We start from the raw sequence: 26973 nt of genomic DNA on the forward strand, positions 1-26973 counted from the left end.
ATAGCACTATCGATAGTATCGATATTATCGATACTATCGATACTATCGATAGCGTTAATCATGGAATACTATTGATGAACTGCAATAGTATCGATAAAATCGATAGTATTGATTGCCAATAGTTGCTATACTATCGATACTGTCGATAGTATCGATACTATTGCTACTGAATATTGCAACTACAATCGATACTATCGATAGTACTGATACTATCGATAGTTTTGAGCTATCGATAGTAGTAAATTGTGCAACAGTATTGTTCACGATTTCTTGGTATAATGGGTCAATTTAAATTAGAAGACACTAACTATGCACAAATGTACGTGGCTTATTGGATTACGAATTAACGAACTAAAAAAAATGGATTGTACAAAGCGCCAATTATAGATAACTTGAAAAGTATTATAACCAAACATCTAGTTCTCTGTCATCCACTATAATATTAATATTATTGATAAAGCAATACTATCGAGAAAAAGGTCACTATCGATGGGACGATATTATCGATAGTATCGACACTATCGATAGTATCGATAGTTCGTTCGATATTGAGCTTCGATAGTATCGACACTATCGATAGTATCGATAGTTCGTTCGATATTGAGCTTCGATAGTATCGATACTATCGATGGTATTGCTATGTGTCGATAGTATTTACGCTTATAGGACTATCGATACTATCGATAGTATCGACACTATCGATAGTATCGATAGTGCTATCGATACTATTGCTTTTCCCCAACTATCGATAGTTAATCGATAGACTATCGATAGTGGACTATCGAGCGGCAACACTACCTATTAGGATAAACACAAAAAATGAACTACGAACTACGCCAGTTATGTTTTTCGAGAAATTTGAACTCTATTGTGGTATCTGCATCGTACCATTACCTAGGTACATGAGATATTAGTTTTTCGTCTTGATATAATATTGACGAGACCAAAATTAATTAACAATAAAGTTAATTGATACCTAGTACAATTAATATTGAAACGATTAAATTATGTAGGCACTACGTACACTGAACACAAACTTTTCAAGTGTAATTATCAAGTTTCTTACCGATTTTTCTAGAAGCGACACCGAATCGGTGATAGCGAAAAAAGCACCAGTAAAAGTTTACATGAATAAAAAAGTTTCAAGATTGAGTTTGTCATAGTAGGTACCTTTTATCGGATGAATTGTAAAGAGCAATGAACTCTCGTAGCGGGGCCTATTGTATCATCTTTTTGTCGCTTAATACACATTTAGCTGAAGGAATAAAATGCGGGCGTATTCTTGCTATAAGAACTCATTTATTTTTACATTGTGCAAAAGATTTCACTCGTTGCATTTCGAGATAACACGATCGTACCGTAACGCTTGTTAATCTCGTTATTTACAAAACAATCACCTTTTACGCATAGTGGTGTATCAACAAAGCTGAATTATTTGATAAATCCGAATGTAATAACATTTTGTAATAATTAGTAAAGGATATGTTGTTTGTTTTTATTTATAATTATGTAATTAAAATCATTAATTGTCTCTATAATCACTAATGGGATAAACGCTGTATGACTTCTATAAAAACATTCGACTAAAAATGTCCAAGAATATAAATTCATATTTTTTTATGAAAAACGGAGACCTTCAAATCGTTGCCTTCAAACGATACACTATTTAAAAATTCAAAGGCACTGATAATTAATTGTATGGTTTTATTACGATTACTGTAGTCAGATATGGGGTAATTTAACAGCTGTTGAATACAAATATCGATCCAGTAATTATAGTCGTGGTGGTATATTTATTATTTAAATCTTTATTGACTTTGCCTCGTGTTTCAAAATGATTCACCAGTCGTGCTTTTACAACAAGTCAAAATCGTATGAGACATTTGTTTGCCCTTAAATTTAAAAAAAGTGTGTGACACTTTATACAGGGGTTATTTTTAATATTCCAACTTGTCTAGGTGAAAAAGTCCAGCGTCGAAAAGAAGTGGTACGAGAGGTTATCAACAAAACAGACCGCGGAGACTAAGTTTGAAGGCCCTTTGCAGGTGTGAAAGGTGTAGGTTACTAAGTGACTAACATGACCACCGTGGTGGTAGATTAACTACAAGGAACACCCTGTATATTGCTCTTTAGATTATTCCCATACCATTATTGATTCTAATGAACTCCCCTGTATATGATTCCCATACCATTCTAAATGAGAATCATGTGATGACACATGCCATATAATTTTGGTATGTTCTCATCGTCGTCCCTTTTTTGCAGGATTATTGCAGTTATTAATTTTGCTTTGTGATAAGGTTGTAATTTTGGTGATGGATAGCTTAGTATTTAGATGCAAATGCTATTTGCTATAGAATTTAATTTCATAACATAGTACTTAACATTTGTAAATCGGTTCAGTTCTAGTATAAATGAAAAGGTGCTTAATACATTTAACATTACATTGTAAATATTTAAAGTTGTACCATGTGAGACTCCGATCTTTTTCTACGTACAGAGAATAAGAGGGAAAAGACCCTAGTTTCTTATTCCAAGAGGACTTTATAATTTACAACGTAACAGCAGTTAAAAAAATTGCTAATATTCTAGTAGAAATAATTTGACCCATGACCTAACTATAACAAATCGGGATTTTTAATAGAATTTTTTCTATTTCTATCCTATATATATATATATAGGATACCTATTAGTCGATATATCCTTATTTCTGTTTGACAATCCAATATTAGAACTTCTAAAAGTACCTTATTACTTATATAACTATAGCATGCTGAGTTAGATGATTAGTGCAATTGATCGATATTTCACGGTTATTGGCGGCTACATGGAGCGTGCGACAGACATGCTTCGGTTAGCTTATCTGACAGATGTGCACTGTGCAGCTCGAGCCGAAATTATCTTTGTTTTCTATCGATAATGGAACTATAAACAGTGTGGCATGATATGTACGAAATAGTTTAGAAATGTATGTAACTACAAGATGCAAATACCTTTTTTGATTAGTATTTCGAAGCTTATTTTTTTTTAACTTCAAAATTATTTCATCAAATAACAACAAAAATTATATGTAACAACAAAAAGTCTACCCGAGCGGAGCCGGGAAGAGATGCTTTATAGTAGGTTTCACATTTGAAGGATATTTTCTTAATTGAATTACAATTTGAATTTTCAATAAAAATTAGTTATCTATGTAGCATAGTAGACTTTCCTTATGTTCTTACATTAGTGTCCATAATTAAGGAAGCATTTCACACCTCATTGTGTATGGAAAGTATTTGCATCCGTTAACAATAACTATATTTTCTACTTAAACACAAAAAAATTAATGTCTATTTAGTGTATGTAATTAGTTATTACAGTTTAATAGCGTCGTTACTGGTTAATTTTTAAAGAGGTGACAAATATACACAAGCTCTGAAGTCCGTTACAAAGGTTCCTTATTGATAATGAGGTAACAAATATAAAGTTGTATTTTTAACTTATTTATGACTAGCTTCCCGCCCGCGGCTTCGCCGGCGTTTTCATAGAAAAACCCGCATAGTTCCTGTTCCCGTGGGATTTCCGGGATGAAACCTATCCTATGTGTCATTCCAAGTTACCCTCTATATGTGTGCTAAATTTCATTGTAATCGGTTCAGTAGTATTTGCGTGAAAGAGTAACAAACACACACACATCCTCACAAACTTTCGCATTTATGATAATTAATTAATTAGTAGGGTAGGATTTGGCATCTATAGATTATACATACGATTACTGTATACAGCTTACATTCCTTTAACTACACAGTCTTTAAAGAACGCAAGTTTCCTTTTCTAAAATAAAACAATTTCAATCATGTTTACCATAACAAAATAGTTTACAAACACACCGTGTTTTGACTTCGCTATGTTTATCATCCGTAAAGATAAACATCTACTTGCAGTACAGATAAATCAACATATTATCTGATAGTGGTAGTAACACGGTAACAGTAATCCTAGGTAAGTCCTAAGCCCTCAGGCACACTGTCCTCGTCACCTGACCTAAATGCTAGGTCACATTGCTGGGGATTCATCATTCAAGCCTATTGAATTAACACCGCGAAGGGGTTTAAATAAATACTAAGTGAGAACTCTTTTGTATATTTATTGATGCATTTTATATTAACTATTTAAGTCATAATAAAAATGTATGTGTTGATCTTTTGGAAATTTTAAACACATGAGGTCATGGTCATGTACGAAGTGGAATCGAAAATAGCGAATAAGTGTTTTTCAAGGTGGTTTACATAACAAAAATATATTTTGTTTTAAAGCTAAGCGACGTGTTTTTCCATTAAATTATCCTTTTAATATCTATCCTCAATCAATGCAATTATTTAAATTAACTCAAAATAATAACCTCTCAAAGATAGTTCGTGTCAATTTAAGTACATAATATATTAAGCTTTATTTTAAATTAACTGTGGTGATGGTAATTATTAGCGTAAAAAGGGTAAAAGGATAATACCAATACTAAAATAATTACCAAAAGGTGTACCATGGCATTGTGTATAAAATAAATAATAAAATTTTTAAACTGCTATTTGATATCCTTGGTCTGGTCAGTCAAACTGAAAGACTTCGTGAATTTCTAACCGGAAAGAGTTACTACGAAACGCGGTGGTCAAGGAAAATTTGACAAAAGTTTTATACTGGCCTTGTTCAAACGTCTAACATCGTAAAGTAGATCTACTAGTGAAGGAAAGCCATGGTACACCTCTCTCCAATATTCCATATTAATATATTTCTAACCTTCAGGTGGTAAAGGTATGGCCGGAGAGAGGAGCGGTCCAAGTGAACAACCCCAAGGGACAAGACAAGCTCTTCACGTACGACGCCGCTTACGACTGCACAGCTGATACCAAAACTATTTACGATGAAATGGTGAGTTAATAGTAGATAAAATAAAAATATAAATAAAGATCATTTATTGAACAAGGTTCGTTACATCAAAATATAGACCAGACTCCCAAAAATAAAAATAAAATAAAATAATATTTATTTGCTTAAAACAAAATATAGCTTTCGCTGTGTTTCAGGAGTCTTTGCCTTCCCGAAACAATACTTATAGAGAATATAGAAAAGTTAATCGTACTTTTGTCAGGGTAAAATGTGAAGGTATTATAACTGGTCAAAACAAACATGATAGAGAAATAGAGAAAATATTTATTGGCATTATATTGGCTATCCTCCAAAATTGCTTTTGCAAGGCCTTGCACTGTTCACGTATGATGCAAAAAATACGATAAAATAACGCTTGAAGAAGAATTCCAGTATAATTTAAACGCGGTTGAAATTTACTTTATTCATTATTCATCGATAAAGAAATTAATCTAATAGCATCACTAATAGATAATATTTGATAAGAAATTAGAGCTATATGAAAGTTCTGTTCAGTTTCTCAAATTCACCTGATACTGGTCAGTATTTTTTGCAAAGTAAACGTAAGGTCACTGAAGACACGATACAATACAATGCGCTTTTTATTACTTTACAATTACAACAATCGTTTTATTTTATTTTAGATAACAAATTGTTCTCTGTTTTGTTACGATCATAGGAAAATCTTGATTACTATAGTTAGGTATCTAGACTTATGATAAAATACGAGTTTAAAATAATTATAGGTTGTTGAAATAAGATTCTAAGCGCAGAGTTATTTATTTATTTTATTTGTTCCCAAACACAGAATAATAAATAAATAGTTGAAGATAAAATAAGATCTTCCTTCATTCTTCCTTCCTGTAGTTAATTAGCACTTTATAATAAAATGTCAGAAAAGTAATTAATTAAAAACAGATTTTTGGCAAAACAAATACTACATAATGTCTCATGAATAATTCATAAGCGTCAACTTTTAATTCTGATTGCACGTGAGCTGCAACCTGCATCTCATTAATATTTTATTTTAAATTGAATTTTATGCGCGATAAAGAATATTTTTTAAAATTTATCAGCAAAACGAAATGGTTGTAAAACACAGTGTGACACTTGCGATTATACTAATGCATTTCGAACGTAAATTGATTGAATTTTACGTAAACAACGCAGAAAAGGTATTCTCTTGAGTACTTCAAAACGATTTTTAAGGATCTGCCCGCGATTTCAAAATCAAAACCAGACATAAAGGAATAAAGGAACTAGAAGGTATTAAAACCACATCACATAGTCAACTTCTTTCTGATATTTATATATATTTCTTTCTTTCTTTTACAAAGAACTTAAAAAGGAAGACGAAACTTGAAATTAGGCGAAGCCTTTAAATAATTCAAAGACTTTGGGAGATTTAAAAAGCATGCCACTTTACTACGTACGTCCATAAATAAAAGATGCCGTACAACCTAAAGGCAAGTCTTGGTCTATTTTAAGCGCTTTATATTTGAGTAATAGAAATAGCTGTTCCAGTCCAAAATAGTTCGTGCGAAGATAATAGTATTTTCGCATAACATTGGAGTTGAAACTCCAGAACACGGTACGAAATGTTTGTAATACAATTAGATGGTGCACGCAGATGCAATTACAACTTCAGAGACGGTTCGTGTTCCAAGTATAGCAGAGGATTAATTGTGTTTGTAGAGTGATTAGAATGGAACGATACGTCTAATTTTTAACCGACTTCAAAAAAAAGGAGGAGGTTATCAATTCGGCCGGTATGTTTTTTTTTATGTATGTACACCGATTTCTCCGAGGTTTCTGAACCGATTTACGTGATTCTTTTTTTGTTCGATGCGGGATGGTGTCGAATTGGTCCCATAAAAATTTTATTCGGATAGGCCCAGTAGTTTTTATTTTATGAGCATTTTTGTCTGTAGGTATTTGTAAATTTTGCAAGTGTAACTTTGAAGTCGGTTGTTTTTAACGCAGTTATCACTTGTCTAAAGATTTACTCATTGCTGACCGGTTATCAAACGCACTTTTATGGTAGAGAAAGATGTAAAGCCAGTTCTATTAATGTCTTAAATAGTTTTCTGACTGCTATAATAAATATGGTGGTGGTAGAAAATTGTTTTAAAACAGTTTAAAACTGGACAAGGAAAGTCACATATATTTATTATGTATTTAATAATATATCACATATTGAAGAACTAGAAAATAACGATGATTTTTCACACTAATGAGTGATTCTCAAAATTTGCGTATCGTCGACCCGAAAGATTAGTAACCGTGCGTTTGACAGCAGAAGGTCAGTGATTGATTCTGCACTTAGAAATATATCGTTTGTTGAATGAGATAATAAACTTCCAGCGTTTCGATGTTTATGTTTAAGGTAACAAATGTTTTTATTATCCATTAGTTATTAAACTTAAAAAAGCAAAGGTTTATCCTTAATATTATACAACTGCTCAAATCGTAGCCATTATTTAAGCCGCACCAATATCCTGACTACATTGTTTACCAAAATGTTACATTGCAACACGTTTCCAAATTTCTAAATAATGATGTACGTTTACCAAATCTCTCGAATGAAATCATTACAATGGTTGTGACGAAACAGCGAGACGAGCCAAGTGACGCACGGGATAATTATAATCTGCGGAAATTCGCGTTCAGGGAATTTTAAAATGCGGCTGAATTTTACGAGTGCAATGGGAAATAGATTTAAGCTAGTCTAGACTAGCACGTCTGTACTGTTGGATGAATAAATGGGACCTTGTATTGTTCCTTGTGGGATGCCGCGTTTTAATGTGATCTCTGGGGTAGGCAAACGTATAAAGACAAAATATGTTGAAGTAAATAATAAACCTAAAATAAATAAAAATTAACTGGACGGATATAGATAAATGTGTTTTAACTTACCTACATATTCACATTATTTAGGCGATAGTTTAATTTTATTAATTTATAGTGGTATCGCAATCAAATGTCGTTATTGCATCTGCATCGATAAGAGCGTATTATGTTTATTTTTTTACTCTGTTACAACGTGAATTATAATGATGACCTTTATTAATTTTATTCTGCAGATATTGTTAATTTATATTATTTTGTTGTATCATGTTTCATTTTTAATTCAATATAAAATATAATAGCGTTATACATTTTAAAGTTCACACCAACGCAATGCAGCTTTGACTTGTTATAACAACGGATAAGCTAATCAGGCCCTTTTTGAATCGAACAAGGTAAACAGGCGATTAGCTCATCATTGAAGATAAACATTCAAAAATAAAATGTTGTCATGATGTAATATAATCCCTATAGTGTCGGACACTGCATGTGTTAATTTGGTTGTAAACAGCTTCCCACTCGCTTCCGAAAATTGCAATATTCAATAATAATGCTTCCTTCTAACCTTGATACTTGTGAAGGCTTTTCAAGTTAGAATACCGTGTTTATCTTATTGATACTTGTTTAGTATTTAATAATATGTAGTTCCGTAAATTGGAACTATTCTGTATAATAATTAATTATTGTTCGGAAAACGGTTTCGGTTTATTTTGTGTTCTTGTTTTCACCGCGTTTATTATTAAAACAAAGCTTTTCTATCTGCAATCATAATCACAGGTATAAACGTAACGTTTGTGGGAGTATGTGCATTATATTTCATTCATAATATATAAATTTGAATTTAAAATATTCTAATATAAGTTACATATTATGTAATATAGATATAAGTTACATATTATGTAATATTGACATGATTTTAAAAGAGCAACTATGGAGTTTCTTGCTGATTCTTCTCCATAGATACTGCTTTCCGAATCGGTGGTAAATGTTAAAAATACTTATGTAATGACGATTCGAAAGTGCTACTAAATAGTAGTCTAATTGAATAAAATAAATGAATGTTTGAGTTTGAGTTGAGTTTGAGTTTAATGTTTCTAAATTTATTTTCGATGTTTCAATGTTTGATTCAAAATCTATGAAAATTATTCCGCACTACCAGGTTAATTTAACTGTTCCGTTTCAATTGGATTATACGTTTCAATTCGCTACGGAACCCACTGCTTGCTAATAATTCGCGCTTGGAACAATTCACTAAGTTTACAGTGTGAGTCACAGTGTAGGCGAAAGGTTCAGTATGACCTTCTTATGTACATCACGCGTTACTAATTAATTGTGGATTTTTTCTTAATTCATTGTATAGTAGTAGACGGTGGGCGGTTGTAGTACGTTGATAGAGTGATTAAAATTGCCTTATTTGTCATGGACACTACTTCTGTAGGCTTTGTTATTCTGCGGGTAGTTTTCTAAATAAGGATTGTTTGGTTCTTTATATAAAAAGTAACGTAGAGATAAATAAGATTTATTTTTGTTTTCTTGGCTTTATAATTTTCAGGTCATATGATTTATTTTAGTTGCGGACCATTGTTATTATATTTAAAGAAATTATAGGTTATATGTATCGCGTTGTTTTAAGAAAATATTACGAAGTCACTGTAGCGATAAAATTTTAAGTAAATATGGACCGAATAAATTTTAATGCACCTTTGTTATTACTACCCACGTTTGTCATTTATGATATGCCCAAATATGTGCGACCGATATTGTCTGAGATAATATCAATAAAAATTATAAACATTTAAACAAATTATTTCAGTAAATCAGAGTCGTTCCATTGCAATCATATTTAAATTTATAACGGAATTTTGATGAAAGATTAAGTTTCCATCAGTCGATTTAATACAAGTAACCTTTTCATTACTTACTTTCAAAAATTTAAGATTGAATTGGACTGCCGCAATGAAATTAAACTAAATTCTCATTTCGACTACATCTTTTAGGTCAACTACTTTCAAAGTGCTGAAAGTTTTTTCATTATTATTAAAAGTTTTCTTTTTAGAAATACCTATTGACGTTTATCCAAGATCTGATAATGTATTTGTTTTTATAAATTGGACGGACAGCTCATCTCGTTATATTTTTGGCAAAGTGCCAAATCATCATATTGAATAAACTGTATAATATGTATATAGAAGTAGATATTGAAAGTTTTACGTCATCATGTTTTTTTCATAAGGGGCATAAATAATATTTGAACGAATACCTTTGTGTTTAAAGTTGGTAGTTAGGTCAACCACTCCCTAAAGTAGATTTTAATGTGTAATGAGTACCAATTTGTGGGAAGAAGTTACACTAATTTATAAGGAATAGATAGATTTTTTTTTGTATTCAAGGTTTCTTACTCTTTGGAAACGAATGGTATCAATCCACAAACCCTCATGGGCTACGTCGATATACCTACATCACTACAGTAAATTTCATTAATGCATAGTAATTTTAGTACAAATTTCAGGCTCAAGTTGGCTATAACTCATGATAACAACACGCAATGCAGCCAAATACACTTGAAGTATCCACAAGTGTTCGCAACTAAGTGATTCATAAAACTCTATTTATACTGAAATCGTGAAACACCAGGAAAAACATGCTCCGTTTAAAATATTGCCGTTTGTTTACATTAAATGGTCCATTGTGCGCGTGCGCAGCTCGCGGTGCAGATAAAAATGTTTTATGCTCTTTCTGGGAATGTTATTTAGTCTTTGTATTGTTACTTAGTTTAAACAGAATCTTTTTAATTTTATTTAGTCTTAGATAGCGTATTACGGAAAAAAATATATTCAAAGTTTGTTGTTTTGTCTATCCTGTAGGAACCGAGAAATAGATTACAATTAAGTTGTTGGTAGTTATGTTTACGATAAAAATCTTGACAGATAAAAAACAAATGAACTAATAAAATGTAGAACGATATCTATTCAAAATTGCGCAGCGTGGCCAATGCATTATCTAGACAGGTCGCTGAAAGACAGTTAGATTTTAAGGAAAATACTATAATAATAATGGAATAAAGCACACAATATTTTCATAGCATTACCTACTATATTTTCTAGCATTGTCATTAAGGTACGTACCTATTTCAGACGACTGATTTTATTCGTGCAATACAGTGTACGGCGTAATTACTTTAATATCTATATAATGACCGGCAAGTCGTTATGTCTGTCAGTCAAGGCTGCGCGTGCGCATACAAAGCTTACGGTAATTACGTCAGTTTACACAATCGGTGATTTTCAGATGCGCCGTTAAATTCATATTTTGTTACGTAACTGCGGTGACATGTTAAAATGGACTTTGTGTTTTTTGTAATTATTTCGATCCGCTCTGTTTATGTATGCAAATGGAGGTAGTGATAATGAATTTTGCATTACGGTTTGCGAATTTATTAATCAGTAGCAATGTCAAAATGCTTCGTGCGTATATATTTTGATGGACTTTTTTTTATTTATACAGCTAATTTGTTTTAATGCGTTCGATGTATAATAACTTCAGGATTTATAATCTTTATAATGTCTCTGTTTGTAATAAAAGGTTCAAATTACAGTAAGGATTAATCGTGTTACAAACTATACTATAAAGCTGAAGAGTTTGCTAATCTCCGATTTGAAAAATTCTTTCGGTGCCCATTTATCGAGGAAGGCTATAGGCTATACATATATCATCACGCTAAGACCAAGAGCGGAGCAATGCGGGTGAAACCGCGGAGCACAGCTAGTACACTATAAACTTTAATTACTACCTACTAAACATTATAAATATCTAACTTCCAAACCAAATTAATTAAATCCACCGTATTTTTCCTCGAAATGTAAAAAAGGTAAAAAATACTTGAGGTCAACTAATATTTTTTGCGGCGAGATATTCTTTCAGCTGATAACAGTGCCAAGTTTTCTGTCCCATTGAAAGCGAGTAATCTATAATATAAAAATGAATCCCAAAATGTGTTGGTAAGCGCATAACTTGAGAACGGCTGAACCGATTTCGTTAATTCTATTTTTATTATATTCCTTGAAGTACGAGGATGGTTCTTATGTAGAGAAAACGTAAATATGTACCACGGGCGAAGCCGGGGCGGACCGCTAGTTATTTTATTTGTTCTATTTGTTTTATTTTGTTTTATTTGTTTTGTTCACTCAGTGAACGTCACGATTTATAGTGTGAATATAATTAATAGTAACGATAAGTGTTCAATGATTAATTACTTTTTCACAACTTGTTCTACAAGTACTGCAGCTCAATTTTTCTATAATTATAAGCATTATAATAAATAGGAGATGTTTCGTGGCTTTATAAAATACATTGAAGAAAGAAAAATAAGATACTGGCAACTTTATCCAACGAAAAGTAATTTTCCTATATAATGTTGTAGCTCAAAATTTAATTCTTATTGACTTCAAAGTGATGTTGCAACATCTTTTTTTCCTCTTTTAAAATAAAACCACTGATTGTCAAAATAAATATAAGAATAAATTACTATCATTATTTTTGTTTTTGTTCAATTAACTACTAATATTGTATCGTCGTATTAATTATAAAGAAATAGTATTCATGATATTTTAAACATGTTTTTTATCATTGTTAGTAATTTTACATATGTGAAAACATCGTAAAAAATTAATCAATACGATAGGACCTAGACGATGCACAATTGCACGCCATATATACCTAGTGGGGTGGCAACCCTTTTTCCGGTCAATATCCCGCGGTTGCCACAATCATTATATTTGAACTCTCAGTAGGCGCTAAGTGATTGATGGCCTTAACTATGTTAGAGCGCTTCCGATCTGATCGATACGCTTTATTTAAAACATTGACCTGCTTTTTAATTTTTCTAATACAAAGCGCATTGTTTTTGAAAAATAATAAAGTAAATAAATAATTATTTGTTATCCTTATAAAAGAATAGGCATTATGATTATTGATTTTTATTGAGGAAAAGTACGAATTACATTAGTCAATAAAGTAATTTTGCATTCGATACTCATTTGTTTTTATATCCTTCTTTTTCCTTATGAATGTTTTGTTTAGATTATAGTTATTAGTTAGCTTTACCGTATAAATCTCTTTTATGCGACAATATTATAATTAGATCTAGAGCCGCAACTTTTGGAGTCACCACCAAGTGCTCAGTTTGTTCAAACTATCGATGTAAATGAACTGTCAACTAAATGAACTGCTCCAATACCATATTCCCGTTAAATACTCATAAACAATTTCTTCTGCAGGTCAGGCCGCTGGTGGCGTCCGTCCTGGACGGTTTCAACGGCTGTGTGTTCGCCTATGGACAGACCGGCACAGGCAAAACCCACACGATGGAAGGAACACCTGACGACGAGGGCATCATACCACGCACCTTCAGGCACATGTGGGCGCATATAGAGAACACGGCAAGCCCAGATGTGACGCATCTCGTGTCGTGCTCGTTTGTGGAACTCTACCTTGAAGATGTAAGGGATCTGCTCAGTAAGGAGTGCAAGAAACTCACGATTAGGGGGCAGGTTAGTAGTGTTAATAAAAGTATATAAATGGCAGACGCCATTTGATTTTAGTGCTGTATTTACAAGCAATTAAGTACTTTAGTTTTTGCTTCAGTTTTAAACGGAAAAATGTGGGGTCATATTTGACTTATAAGAAATCTAATCTATACAAATAGTCAAACATAATACATATATTACTTGATACCGGAGGAAAACGGTTATACTATGTTATAAGTTATATTTATTCAAAATTACTTCTAGAAGAAGTCTATTGCAAAATTTTTTTTGTGAGTTTGATACAGCAAAGATAGTACCTATGAATGATTGACAAAAAACTCATAGGTACCTAAGAATTTCCATAAAGTCTCATCCGTCCGACACATTATAAATAAGACAAAATAACCATAAATACATGACTAACTAGGTAAACCGAGTAACTCGGTTGAGATAACCACTTCCGCGCGTATTGTCAACATTAGCGTCTCCTATAGCCTTGTTTGTGTTCAGTCGTGCTTTATTTAGTTCACTTGTACATATATCCTTATTTAACAACATCACGACGAGCAATAGTGGCTTAGAGATGGAGACCTCTGAATCTTATAAAAAATTCGTACCAATAGTAGATGATTTATGCCTCTGAATACAATGAAAAAGAGTTCGTGACTACGCCTGTGCAAAAAATTACGAATTTATGGGCCTATTGTTAATTTCACTATTGCTCGAATGGTCAAAGAAAAGATCGTGATGAAGCCAGCATGTCATAGAATGGAAAATTTGGACGACATGTGTGATGTGATGTATCGACACGCAGTAGGTGGTTCAAATTCCAAATAAAGAAAAGTAGAAAATAATGAAAATCGTGTTTACATGCAATAGAAATAAAATAGGCTTAAAATACAGAAATAGATGCAGACATAAAATCATAGGTAATGGCAATTTTATTATGTTCTTCACCATATTATCTACGCCTAAGAGCTAGCGCACAAGAGCAACTTTTGTCTCCGCAACTATTATGTCTCTCCCATAAACTCTATGGGGAGTTGCGTCGCTACGTGCGCGCATTTTCTTACTAGCCCATAGAGTTGATAGGAGAGACAAAATAGTTGCGGAGACGAAGGTGGTTTTGCGCGCTAGCTCTAAAAGTGTAGTATTTCAAAATAACAGTATTTATATAAATTCTCGTATAATATGGTGTCAAATAAAACAAGAAAATACATAAAGTTATCTGTGAGGTCGAATCTATGGTCAACATTACAACAAGCCCCCATAGCCTTATACACCTTATTTGCTAAAAACAAACATTACTTCACGCGCTAAAACGTTTTAAGGTCACTTATTACTTAATGTTATGGAAAAAGTTCCAAAGTTAACGTTTCAAAGAGACACTTCAGTTTTATTTATTTGTTTACATTTTTATTTAAACAATAAACAAATATATTTATCAGCATGTATTGAAACCGCAATTGTGGCCAACCAAGGGCAGATTGCTTTTATTTCATAACTTCAAATAACACGCGTGCAATGTAGGTAATACAATTAGTAATATTAATATTGTTATTCGTGTAAAAACAATTTTACAAACGTTAACATTTTACCCTACTTTAGTTTGCGTTCGTGTGTGTCTTCGTGTTTTCACTTCAGTAATTGTTAAAATAAAATTAATTACTCCGCTCTGTTTCCTTGCCTCTGTGAGATATTGAGAAAAGTGCAATCATCGTAAAATGTAACGTAAATGACATCTCGAATTCGGATTCGGAATATCACACTTATGATATTATGTAGCTATACAGATAAAAAAGAGCGTTCTTGCCGAGCACACGTGTCAGAAGTGAAACTTCTTTGGCAAGACTCAAAGATACCAAAATTGTCGCCTTACTCCATGACGTGACGTTATTGCCATGACGCGACCTTAAAATTTTCCTCTCAACGCGCCGAAAGAAGTTTCACTTCAAAAACTTTATTGGAAAGTTTTAAAAAGTAATAGAATAAAATTGGTACCAATCATAATCAATAAAAATATTAGGTGTGTATTATCAGCATTATCGATTATTATCAAAATGTTAAGTAGTGATAAGCCGACCCTGAAACAATCATTAAGGTTAAGAGATTTAATTTATCTTTATGAGTAGTATTTGCGAATTCTAGAAATAGTATTGCGTATTGTAGATTTGAATTAATTTTATACAAGTTAGATAATAATGCATTAAAAGATCGTTTCTATGCTGAGTCAACGAATGAATTGATGTTTCAACGTGATATTTAGTTTCTTATGTAGAGGTAGTTTGGGTTGCTTGTTGGAAAATGGTAAGACAAATGAATATACACACCCTACAGAAAATTGGTCAAAGAAAGAGATTTAAACGTGTGTGTGATTTTATGTATGCATGAACTTAAGAAAAAAGCTTTTTAATCACGAGAAATGTTTCTTTTAAATACGTTGTGAAAACTGAAAACACAAACTATACATATGTCTCATTCGAGTTTAATATACTAAAGATGTTGTTGAAATTTGAAATATATGAACACTATTCACGACCTACCTCGAAGGACCATCATTGAATTTAAACACATTTGCAATGAAATACTTTCAGTTTCGCGATAAGTCCCTTATAAAGTTTAACCGTGGAAACTCCACGATTGCGCATGCCAAAAACCGTAAATTAGAAACACGAGTTTCACGTAGTTGTGCAAGTTATAACGAGCAGATGAAAGTGAAGTGACCTTGGGTAATTATGCTCATTGCTCATTGATGCACTCTTGATTCGCTTTTCTGGTTGGAAATTGAATGCTGGGTTAGCTGACGTTCCAACATGCTCCAACGATAGATTTATTCGCGGCTTTTTGTGGTAGAAGCTTTGATTGAAGCATGTTTTTTAAACTTAATATTTATGATTAAGTATTTAGTTCTTAATGTAACGTTTGGCATTTTTCCATCTCGTAATCTTTACCTTCTGAGTTCTGGTACCTAAAGGCTGTATCTGGGGTGGAGACTTGTCAAAAAGATTGTGTAGTTGTGCACTGTAGGTTGTTCAATGTTCACCTACTTGACCGTAAAGAAAATCAATACGCGAAAAATCATTAGGATTACAAAATACGCTAACATTATTTTCAATAACAAATACTCAAGAGCTGTTTACATAACTATAAATTGAGGTTTGTTTGGTTGTTTGCTGTGCAACCGTCCAAAACGGTGCGAAATATGTATCTTGTTTTGCATCGTAAAATTTATTCATTGCAAAATTATTTAAATTAATTTCGTATTAATCTCACATATCGCGTACGTAGAACAATCGAATAATAAATAAAGATATGTTGACCCCAAGTGCAACGAGTAAAAAAGTCGGCATGTACATACAGTACAATTTGCTAAATAAAAAGCTGGTATTGCCAAATGCAATTAATTCGCGCCAAATTACGTTTTCTACCACACGCGTCGCTGATTACGGATAATTACTATCCTATTTGTGAGTCATGCTCGTATTTTAGGTTATTAGTATATAAATATGATATAAATAGTGTTCTCAAGGGCAGATGTTCAGATGCGGAGGTTTGTGTTGCGTTTTCCGCTAATAATTTTTGATTATAATATTTTAATACTTAAAAGAACAAAAGAGCAATGGCAAACGGTATCAGATATAATGTATTGCTGCGGCTTCAAAATACAGGATATACTTAATTTAATTTGAAATTCCCTTAGCAGTCACTACAATTTACCATAACAGAAAGATAGTCAAGAAGTTATACCTATCTAAATGTACCACATTGTTTTAGATGTAAATCTGCTCTCAAAACTATTAAGAAATCTTCTTATCTAATTATTTTGATTTTCAATTTTATATTTCGCAAAAAAATCTAATTTGAGAGTTACATCAAAAATTACACAATAATTTTATTTGTTGTGAGTGCTTCTGCCTATGCGGGTTTACAAACAGAAAAAATAACTTGGTAAATTATAATGGCCATTGTCATTTTCTTGTTTTGATAACAAATTCTTGTTTGATGAACGGATATCGGACGTCCTACGACGCGGACGTAGTAAAGTCTTTATTTTTTATGCGTTTGAATATTTTCTTTCTTCAAAAATTCTGTAGATTATCTCTTCTAAGTTAATGCCAAGATTAAAGCTACTAAGCATAGTAAACAAATCTCTATGTCTATCAGGCTCAGTTTGGAAATCTGAAACGTATGGTTTAGAATTAACAAAACATGTTCTTTAGTTCCAAGGATATGAAATTTAGTTCTTCTTATTCTAACTACGAATATTATCTATATTATTATTTGAACGAATTACTTTAAATATGTAATACGGTTTCGTGGTCACTGAACTGAATTATAAGTCCATTAACCAAGCAGATACATTTGTTTTGTATGTATGACATAATAATACAAATGGATGGATGCTTTTTATTTATGTAGCCACTATAGATGTTAATCATAATAAAGTATAGGCTATTAAACGTGTTCTAACAAGGAAATACTTAGCTCAAAGTGTAGTTTTTAAGTGCATTTATTAATGTTTAATTCCCTTTGTGCAAATATTATGATGCATATTCAAACCGGATTCCTGGCAGTCGCGACTGTCGGGATGTAATTGACATATTTTTCTTTGTTTGCTATTTACAAACAATATTGTCTCATGTCTGTCTATTTATAATCACCATGAATTAGACGTCTTTTTTAACGTAGTTATTTTTATTTAATACTTGTGTAATCTTCAACACGATAAAACGAGCCCAAACTCGATATATTAACATTTCTTAACAGCCTATTTCTCCACCAGGAACTGAACGGCTTCTACATCCCCGAGATGACGTCAATAGTGTGCAAATCAGCCGCAGAAATGGTTCGCGTGATGCGCGCGGGCAACCGCAACCGCGCTGCCGGCCGCACCGACATGAACGAGCACTCGTCGCGGAGTCACGCGGTGTTCCTGGTCACCGTGGAGACCGCGCACCGCTCTACCAACAGGATACGGTACGTATGACTATGTTGTGTTTAAAAGTGAAGTCCCGTGTCCAAGTGGGGTAAAGGGGAGATGCATAATCCATACATCTGTTTCACTGATCGATTTTCTAGGGACAAGTTGGTGATCAGCCTTCTGTGTCCTGCCAAACCGAGACTTTTTTTTTTCTTCGTCTCCATCAGGAATCGAACCTAGGACTCTTCGGTTCTACGCTCTCGCGTCAACCACTGTACCAAGGAGGCGGTCAAAAGTTCTTGTGTTTAGGTGTGTAGTTTTTATAAAGCTGCGTAAGGCACGGGCATGAACAAACAACCGTCGCGCAACCACGTTCCTGGTATTTCTTCACTAGAGGTCGGGTTAGATCGACCCGAAATTGTTGTGTACTTTGTCCAAGAGTACTATTTAATTATTTTGCCGTATAGGTGTGCTATGCTGGCTTGGATAGAATTGGCGATAAGGACTATATTATTAAAAGTAACTTACCTATTCATACGGGTCTCTGATTCCCCTACCCGTAAACACGCGATAACATTTTGTACTACTTGTGCCTATACAGACGAAACATAAAATATCTAGAGTTCCTTGATATACCTACTAGCCAAATAATATAAAACAAACATATGGATTACGCATTTAAAGAAAGGCTTATATACTTAAATAGGTATATATAGTCTAGACTAAAAGGGGAAAATTAGTTAATTACAGCGATTAGGACAAAATATACCCTAAGCCCCTCAAATAGCGCTTTATTGTTTCGAAATTTGAGTAATTAGAGCTATTACTCATTTCAATTGGAGACACAATGAGATCGTTATCATGACTAAGTATCAACGTTCAGTTATGATTAATTCTACAAATAAATACGACTGAATAAAGTTTAATGAAATGCGGAAAACAAATTTCGCTGGTCCACACAAAATAGTCTAAAAAAACTTTTGAATATAACTAACTATATCGCAAATAGAGAAGAACCTATTTTTTTTTTCATAATTATTGTTAAAATTCTAGGTTCTATTTTAGATAACTATAGGTATCATATATTGAGCAAACCAAGAGGATTAAGTAATTGATACAATAACATAAATTAGTTGACTTAACTGCAATATTTTAATGAGAAATGTCAAAACACAACACTATAATATAGTCTTACATTAAACGCATGCATGTGGCCTGAGTAACAATACGACAAACAAAGCCGGGGCAATGCGCCGAATGAGTAAGAGATGAGCCAGTGGCGCCTATTAGCTAATGCCATATTAACATGTCCTGTTTTCAGTCTTATTTTAACTGGATAGTATGTGAAAACAAAGAAATTGTTTATCGCGAATGGGCAAAAGGACAAATAAAAAGTCACTTATGGTGTTACAAGCTCCTCTCTTCATAAAGACATATCTGTGCGGTGTGCCCTGCGGTTTTACCCGTTGTGCTCCACTCCTGTTAGTCTTAGCGTGGTGATATATATAGCCTTCCTCGATAAATGAGCTATCTAACACCGAAATAATTTTTCAAATCGGACCAGTAGTTCATGAGATTAGCGCGTTCAAACAAACAAACAAGCTCTTCAGGTTTATAATATTAGTATAGATTACTAAATATGTAGTTAGGGTTGCTCGGTCCTTCTTATTCAAGGAGAACGTACCTACAAGTGGGTCAAGCTTTGGCATTGACCTTGTTAATAGACTAAAAATTGAACCTCTTTCATCTCAAATATTATGCCTGAATCTCCAACCTTGAACATTTTTTTTTTTTTTTTTACCGAATAAAGTAAAAAAAAAAAATAAAAAAAAAAATAAAAAAAATTATTCCTGTCATTTATGCGACGACGTTCTGTTTCAATAGGTAATTTCCACAGAACAGGAAAAACAAATAGAAGTGCGATGTGGGCGTGGCCCACGTGTCACTAGTAAGGTAGATCACCTAACTTGCTCTCAGTTGTGCGCAGAAAAATATTCGAGTCGGTTGTCAGCTGTCAAACCTTTTTTCCATATTTATTCATTAATTAGGGCGTGTTGTTCGGTATTAGAGTGGAAAAATGATAGCAGACTAATTAATATCAGCAATCGAGGCATTTCATACCATCGGTAAGTCTTATTTTAATTTATTTTAAATATATTTTATGTTATAACTTCGCTTGTCGTAATTTGTCAAAAATTTATAAAAATATTAAGTCAAAATGAATCTTAATCCATAAGAAATAAGTACTAATATAGATTGAACAGCAAACAAGACTTTCTGGAATATTATTGCAATAAACAAACGAATGTTGGATTAGTGATGCATGTGGCGCATATCGACAGTATCGATACTTTAGAAAAGACAAACATTATAAATATTAAATTTTATTTTATTTTTCCTTAGCTTTTATTTGTCCTATTTATTTATAGATTTTCGAAAGAGGCTAATTTAAAAGAGAAATGGATAATTAATGCAACGTGACGAGTTAACTGGATGACGAACAGCATTAAGCAGTCTAACAAAGGCCGCCGATACATCAAACCTACGGCAGTTCAAGGATTTAAAATAATGCATATTTTCTGTTTGTATTTTGTAAATATAGATTTATACTACTCTATTCCGTTTTTTATTTAAATATAATAATATGAAAAGGCGTACTTAGTAATAATAAAACATACTCCAAAATGTGACACATTATACTATACTTATTTAATAGAAAGAAAAAAAAATGCACAAAAATATATTTATTTGTGAATTATCGATAACAAGGCTGACATCCCTTAGAGCATAGCATCAGGTTAATGTCAAGTTAATGTCATTAATTTAGAGTGACACAAATTTCAACCTTATATCTATGTGTTGAGGTTCAAAGTTATATCTATCGAAAATTAACGCCCTCTGTTGTGGAATAGCTGAATGTTTTCGAATTTGGAATTTCTGAGCAAAGAGAAACAAAACAGCTAATATACCTAGGGATGTTATACTAAAATAAACCGTAACATAGTGCTTTAGGGTACATATTGAAATGCTGAATTTATAACCTAAGTCGGTTTTTACTCAAATTAAGCTGTCCAATCAAAGGCATAGTTTACTTGTAGTGTACTGTATAACTATCGGTTTAAATGTGTGGGTTTGGCGACACTGGTTTCCATACTAATTATGACATTATAGCACTTCTATTTGTTTTTCCTGTTCTGTGGTAATTTCGGTTAGGTTTTTTTCAAACTGAAAAAGTTAATTGAAAAGTCATTGCGCGATACACAAAAACATTACCGTATACAATTTCAATAATTTTATATTTGTATAGAAGAACACTGCCTTTAAATTATACCTTCTGAATGCTCAGGACCATTTAAGTAATCATGAACAAACGATTTCTTATTTTCATTACAAAATCACTTAGTTTTTACTAAGTACTTTAACGTGGTGATGTATACAAACAGATGCGGTTTGATTTCGCCTTCTGCGGTTGCAGAGCGAGGACACGACGCTCGCTTTCAGTAACACCTGTTACCTTACAAATATAATTATTTTGTCTTATTCTCGAACTAATTAGCCCTAGGAGTCTGAAAACAATTATTGGTCAAACTTTCTATACATGTTGGTAATCATTTTTATACAGTTCCTTTAATATAATATTAACAATACAGATTATAGGATTTCGATATGGAGATCTCGGTTTCGGGATTTCGATACTTTAATTGATTCTTGATGCTATATAACAGTTTTTTTTTCAATACTTTTTTGCAGCTCTTTTCATTTCTTATATTTTGTGATCGGCATCACTTCCTATGGTTCTGAGTACTATTTAGCGCCAGTTCTCTCCAAGCATTTGATTTGATGCTGCAGGAATTCAATGCAACTGCAAATACCGATTAAATTTTAATGACTCACCATTTAAGTCTTCTTGACCATACACATAAATTCTGTCGCAGTGTGTGATCAAACTGCCATTAGATTTCTGAATTCCATTTTACTTATATGGATAATGAAAAATTACCAAAAATTTATAGGCTCATTGATCTACGGCTAATTATTGTTATTTAATTATTTTATTGATAACTAACGCCCGATATGTAGAAAATTAACAAATTATTTAATTATACTTTATGTAAAAAAAAACGTCATCAAAATCCGTTGCTTGGTTTTAAAGATTTAAGTACTCATAGGGACGAACATAAAGCTTCAGCTACTTTATTTTGTACTGTGTAGGGATTGAGCTAGGAACAAACTAATACAAAGAGGACAGTACAACTAATACAAAACAAACCAATACAAGAAACACTACAAAGTGTAAGAACAACATCAAGTGCGTAATCTTGGTGCGCACGCGACATCCATTGTTTCGCGAAACCTGTTCGCATTACAACAACTTATTTGTCCTAACCGTGACGTAAGCGAGGAGGTTTCATATAAATCCTTCAAGTCCTTTTATAGTGGCATTGGAGATATCATAACGCCATATGGAGTGATCCGCAATGAGGCCTTCAATTTTAACTTTCTAAAGAAATGTCTTAATGTTTACTCATGACAGAGTGTTCCTGAAAATATAAGGCAAAAATGTCCAGTGATTACCTGAATCCATGTGGTATTCTATCTTATTCAACATTATAAATATGCAAAAATGGTTGAATCGTAAATATTATTGTAACAGAATAAGGGTGGACAAGAAATCATGTTTATTGTATAATGAGATGAATGCATCTTTCAATGCATTGTTGCGATTTTTTGTACACGGTCGATGGCCGCCAGATTTGCAGACGAAAGAATTAAACAACTCCTATTAGCATACGATGAATGATGATACATGAAGCTGTACCTCTGATTCATATGGCATATTTTTGGGCAATTACTCCTACAGTCCTACTGCATTCAGTGAATATTTGATGATTAAATTTGGTAAATTAAAATAGCTAGTCAAGTAAAGTTCTCAATAATAAATGACCATTATTTATACAATAATTTTAAATTATGAATTACTATTAGTCTCATACTTAGTCAAGCCCAAACGGTTAGCTACTCTGATGTAAAAGAAGATACAAATAAAGTATCAATCAATCTTATTCACACATTAGTAGAACACACAGAACATGAAAACTGTAAGACATTTTTTTACCTACTTACAACCTACACATAATATAATTAAATCATTTGCTAACAATACAGTTATTTAGTGCAGAAGCTTAGTAATAAGGTCATTTCCATCAAGGCCTATGCCAGCTAAATAGTCCATGAAACAATGTGTGCGTGGGCGCAGGGAGCGGGATGGAACTAAGTGGTGACGTGAGATTCAATGTGGAACTGACCTTAAGTAAATATACACGTGTTTATCTGAAATCTTCGCTAATTACAGTACAGTGTCTTAATTGAGTTCTTGAAGATTTTTTATTGTTCAATTAAACCTGAAGTGTAAAAAGCGTCTAAGGATTTAATTTGAATGATGATGGATTGGAGAAGTTTTATAAGGTAAAGGATATTTCTTTTTCTTCTGGCAAATTGTCATAATTTTCTGAAATCAATAGGACAATTCTTCCTGCGCCATATTCGACGTAATTAACACAATTGAGCGCAATGCAGAATGCTTATCTCATTTTCAATTCAAAAATTATCATTATATGTGATTATATGATCTACATCCCTCAAGACTGTGCATGAATGCCGCGTCACGGCCGCGTTTAGCTTCATTCATAACTTTATTAATTTCTATATTCTGTAAATAATATTCTGCAGTTCTAAGTAAAATAATTTGTAAAATATTTTCTTTATATTATTGTAACAGTTCTTACAAATGAAGTGCCTATGCGGGATGTGAAATTTCTGAAAGTTTATCATTTCAGGTACCAACCACGCCAAACTCTCGCACCACTAGATATTAACAAAACTCATTTAAAAAGTAAAAACCGAGCCACTAATTTTAATTCATATGTAAGTCTAAAATCATCCCATAAAGCACTAGGTAGTTAAAATAGTTCTAGAAACTACGATTCTAGGCTATACCTGTCTGCGACCTTGTTCTTTAGCGAGGGTGGTAGCGTCGATCCAATTGCCTGCTCTATCGACCACTGTGACGTTATCACACCATAACTCTAACGTGATAGTGTGCTCATATGATTTATGAATACGTCAGTTATTATTTCTGTACAGCAATGTCTACAAATAGTCGATAGATTTGTTTGATGTATTTTTAGCAGAAGGTGCGAAATCACTAGTTATTAGCAAATGAAATAGAAAGGGTTAAATTATAGAGGCTCATTTTCTAGTTTTACCGCAATTTCCTTAAACAAATAAATCTCCTGCATAAAAAAACACGAAGAAGATGAAGACTTGCTTCGCACGCGTGCATAATTATTCTAACCACTCAAAACCTGTTACATATTTTTAGATAAAGCAAACAAAGCTGGCTTTCTAGCAATGTCTTAACTAAAGTTTTAAAGATAGCCCCACAGAAAATTAAACTGGTATACTTCTTCATTTATATTAATGCGGTAGCACAGAATACTTAATGGTAGGCGGTAGTCTTGCATGATTGAGTGACAAACATGCTCATAATATATTTACGAACTAATTTGTTATATAGAAAATATTATGTGTACAATTTACTGTTTTATGTAGGTACGGTGTTCGATTTCGATAATGAAGGCTGCAGTTTTTCATGTTTAACCTTGGGGAAGCAATTAGTTCTAATAGTTTTTCCACTGCAGCTACGATCACATTGTCTATAGAGATTTCTAGACATTAAGTGCCAGTTGAAGGTAACAGAACAAATGTTTGTAATTAATTAATTTACTCCACATAAGGGAAAGAATTGTGATTGTGTATGTGATACCAACTTTAGATAGGATTTGAGGAGGCAGAGCAAAGACTGGAGGAGAATCAAGTTTGAACCAATTTCGATAATAGGTATAATGTAATTTTGTTAGTACTTTGTGTGACTTAATTTCAGCACTTTCGACTTCTCTAATTCTATAAAAAGGGGCAAATTAAGCTAATTTCATTTCGGCAATTGCTAAATTTTGTCACGTTCAAGCCTTGATAGCAATAAAATTGATCTTGTATGTTCTAAATTAGATCAAATTTTGTTCTTACCTACTTGGAACTTTGGACAGTCTAGTCACCTAGAATATAGTAAAATACAGATGAAATTTCAAAATGATTACTAAGAAGCATGAATAAAAATGCAAGTTATTTATTTCATCATTGAGTCATACTCTATGTTTAATATCTTTATCGTAAGAATGAAGAGTTATCTCTTCATTCAGTTTTAAAACTGAAAATATAATTTTAAATACTGTTTATTTATTTAATATCGTCTTTAACATGGATTCCTCTCTCCTTCCTCTCCTGTCCCGTGGGGATAAAACATATCCTATGTCCTTTTCAGTTTTTATATTGTCTTTGTACCTAACTTCATCTAAATCGGTTCTTTGGTTAAGGCATGATGATAGACAGACAGACAGAGTTACTTCCCAATTTATAATAATTAGTAAGAATGATGCTTATGGGTGATATAATAAAGGTATTAGTGATCAACTGCATTGAATCGGTTTCGTCACAATCCGTAGCTTTAAGATGAATCATCGGGTCTCACCTGAAATGGACACTGATAACCTTGTTCCACTATACTAGGAATTTGTACTGGAATTTATCTTTAGTACTTACATTTTTCCCTTTACAGCTAATGATTTGAAGAATTAGTTTTTTAATTGAGATTTTTTTTATTTGATCACCAGGCAGAACTTTAATTTCCATTTTGCAAATTTTGCGGTTTTATGTTCGTGTTTTAAAAATTGTTCTACTGTACTTTAATTTTAACATTTACGTAAAACCAGATTCATGTTTTAATGTTATAAATGTTCATTATTGTCACTTATTGTTATTAGATTCTTAACTGACCGAATTTTGACTTTTCATAGGAAACCCGCATAGTTCCCATTCCCGTGGGATTTCCGGGATAAAACCTATCCTATGTCCTTTCTCCGGTATCAAAATATCTCTATACCAAATTTCATGCAAATTGGTTCAGTAGTTAAGGCGTGATTGAGTAACAGACAGACAGACAGACAGAGTTACTTTCGCATTTATAATATTGGTATGCATTTATAGGAAGAAAGAAATATTGCACGCCTCATAAGCGAAGCGTTGAGGTGGGTACTACTGTCACTTCGCGCAAAACATCTGATTTTTCAAACTTAAAATGTCTTTATGTATCATACATTGCACTTGTAAGATAATACATACACACACATATTAAGAAAAAACACTATTTTTAACGTTCATGATATTTTTGATGTCATTTTTGTTATTTAAACTAGTTAAAAAACAGTTTTAAAAAGTTCTGTCTTGGACGTCCGTGTGTCTGTATGTGCGGATCCTTTTTCTTGTTAACACGATAGCGACCGAAATACTTTACTAATCGAGTCTTTTTTTTTCTCTTACGCTTGAGTATGCTCAGGAATAGAACCCTTTCATTTTTCAGGGTCTGATTCGATGTGGTTTAATTGTTATTAAATAAACAAAAAAAATATCGACTTTTTTTTTTTATAGTGTACTCAAAATTCACCATTATAAACTCGATTCTTTATACTATAAGCCAAGGTTTAAAAAAATAAGTTGGTAGTCAGTCCCTTAAACCTGCGCAGTTTCACATCTAGGTGGGGCCACAAGAAAAATAGCTCAATTATTACGGTACCGCTTTCTTTACTTTTCCAAATGTTTTATTTTATTTCATTTTTATATTTATAGTCACGTACTCTTTATAAATAATCAATTTTATTG

At 32.6% G+C, this 26973-nt stretch overlaps 1 protein-coding gene across 1 annotated transcript in view; it reads left to right on the top strand.

The window, feature by feature from the left end:
• The window catches only part of LOC123701504 (kinesin-like protein Klp68D), a 46581-nt gene that overhangs the window by 7258 nt on the left and 12350 nt on the right, over window positions 1–26973 (top strand). The window contains exons 2-5 of the mRNA XM_045649007.1: window positions 1959–2045; window positions 4783–4908; window positions 13029–13301; window positions 18061–18254. Coding sequence (XP_045504963.1) covers window positions 1959–2045; window positions 4783–4908; window positions 13029–13301; window positions 18061–18254 — 680 coding nt within the window. The remainder of the gene's footprint in view (window positions 1–1958; window positions 2046–4782; window positions 4909–13028; window positions 13302–18060; window positions 18255–26973) is intronic.

The sequence above is a fragment of the Colias croceus genome, chromosome 21 (genome assembly GCF_905220415.1).
Source record: "Colias croceus chromosome 21, ilColCroc2.1".
Lineage (NCBI taxonomy): Eukaryota > Metazoa > Arthropoda > Insecta > Lepidoptera > Pieridae > Colias > Colias croceus.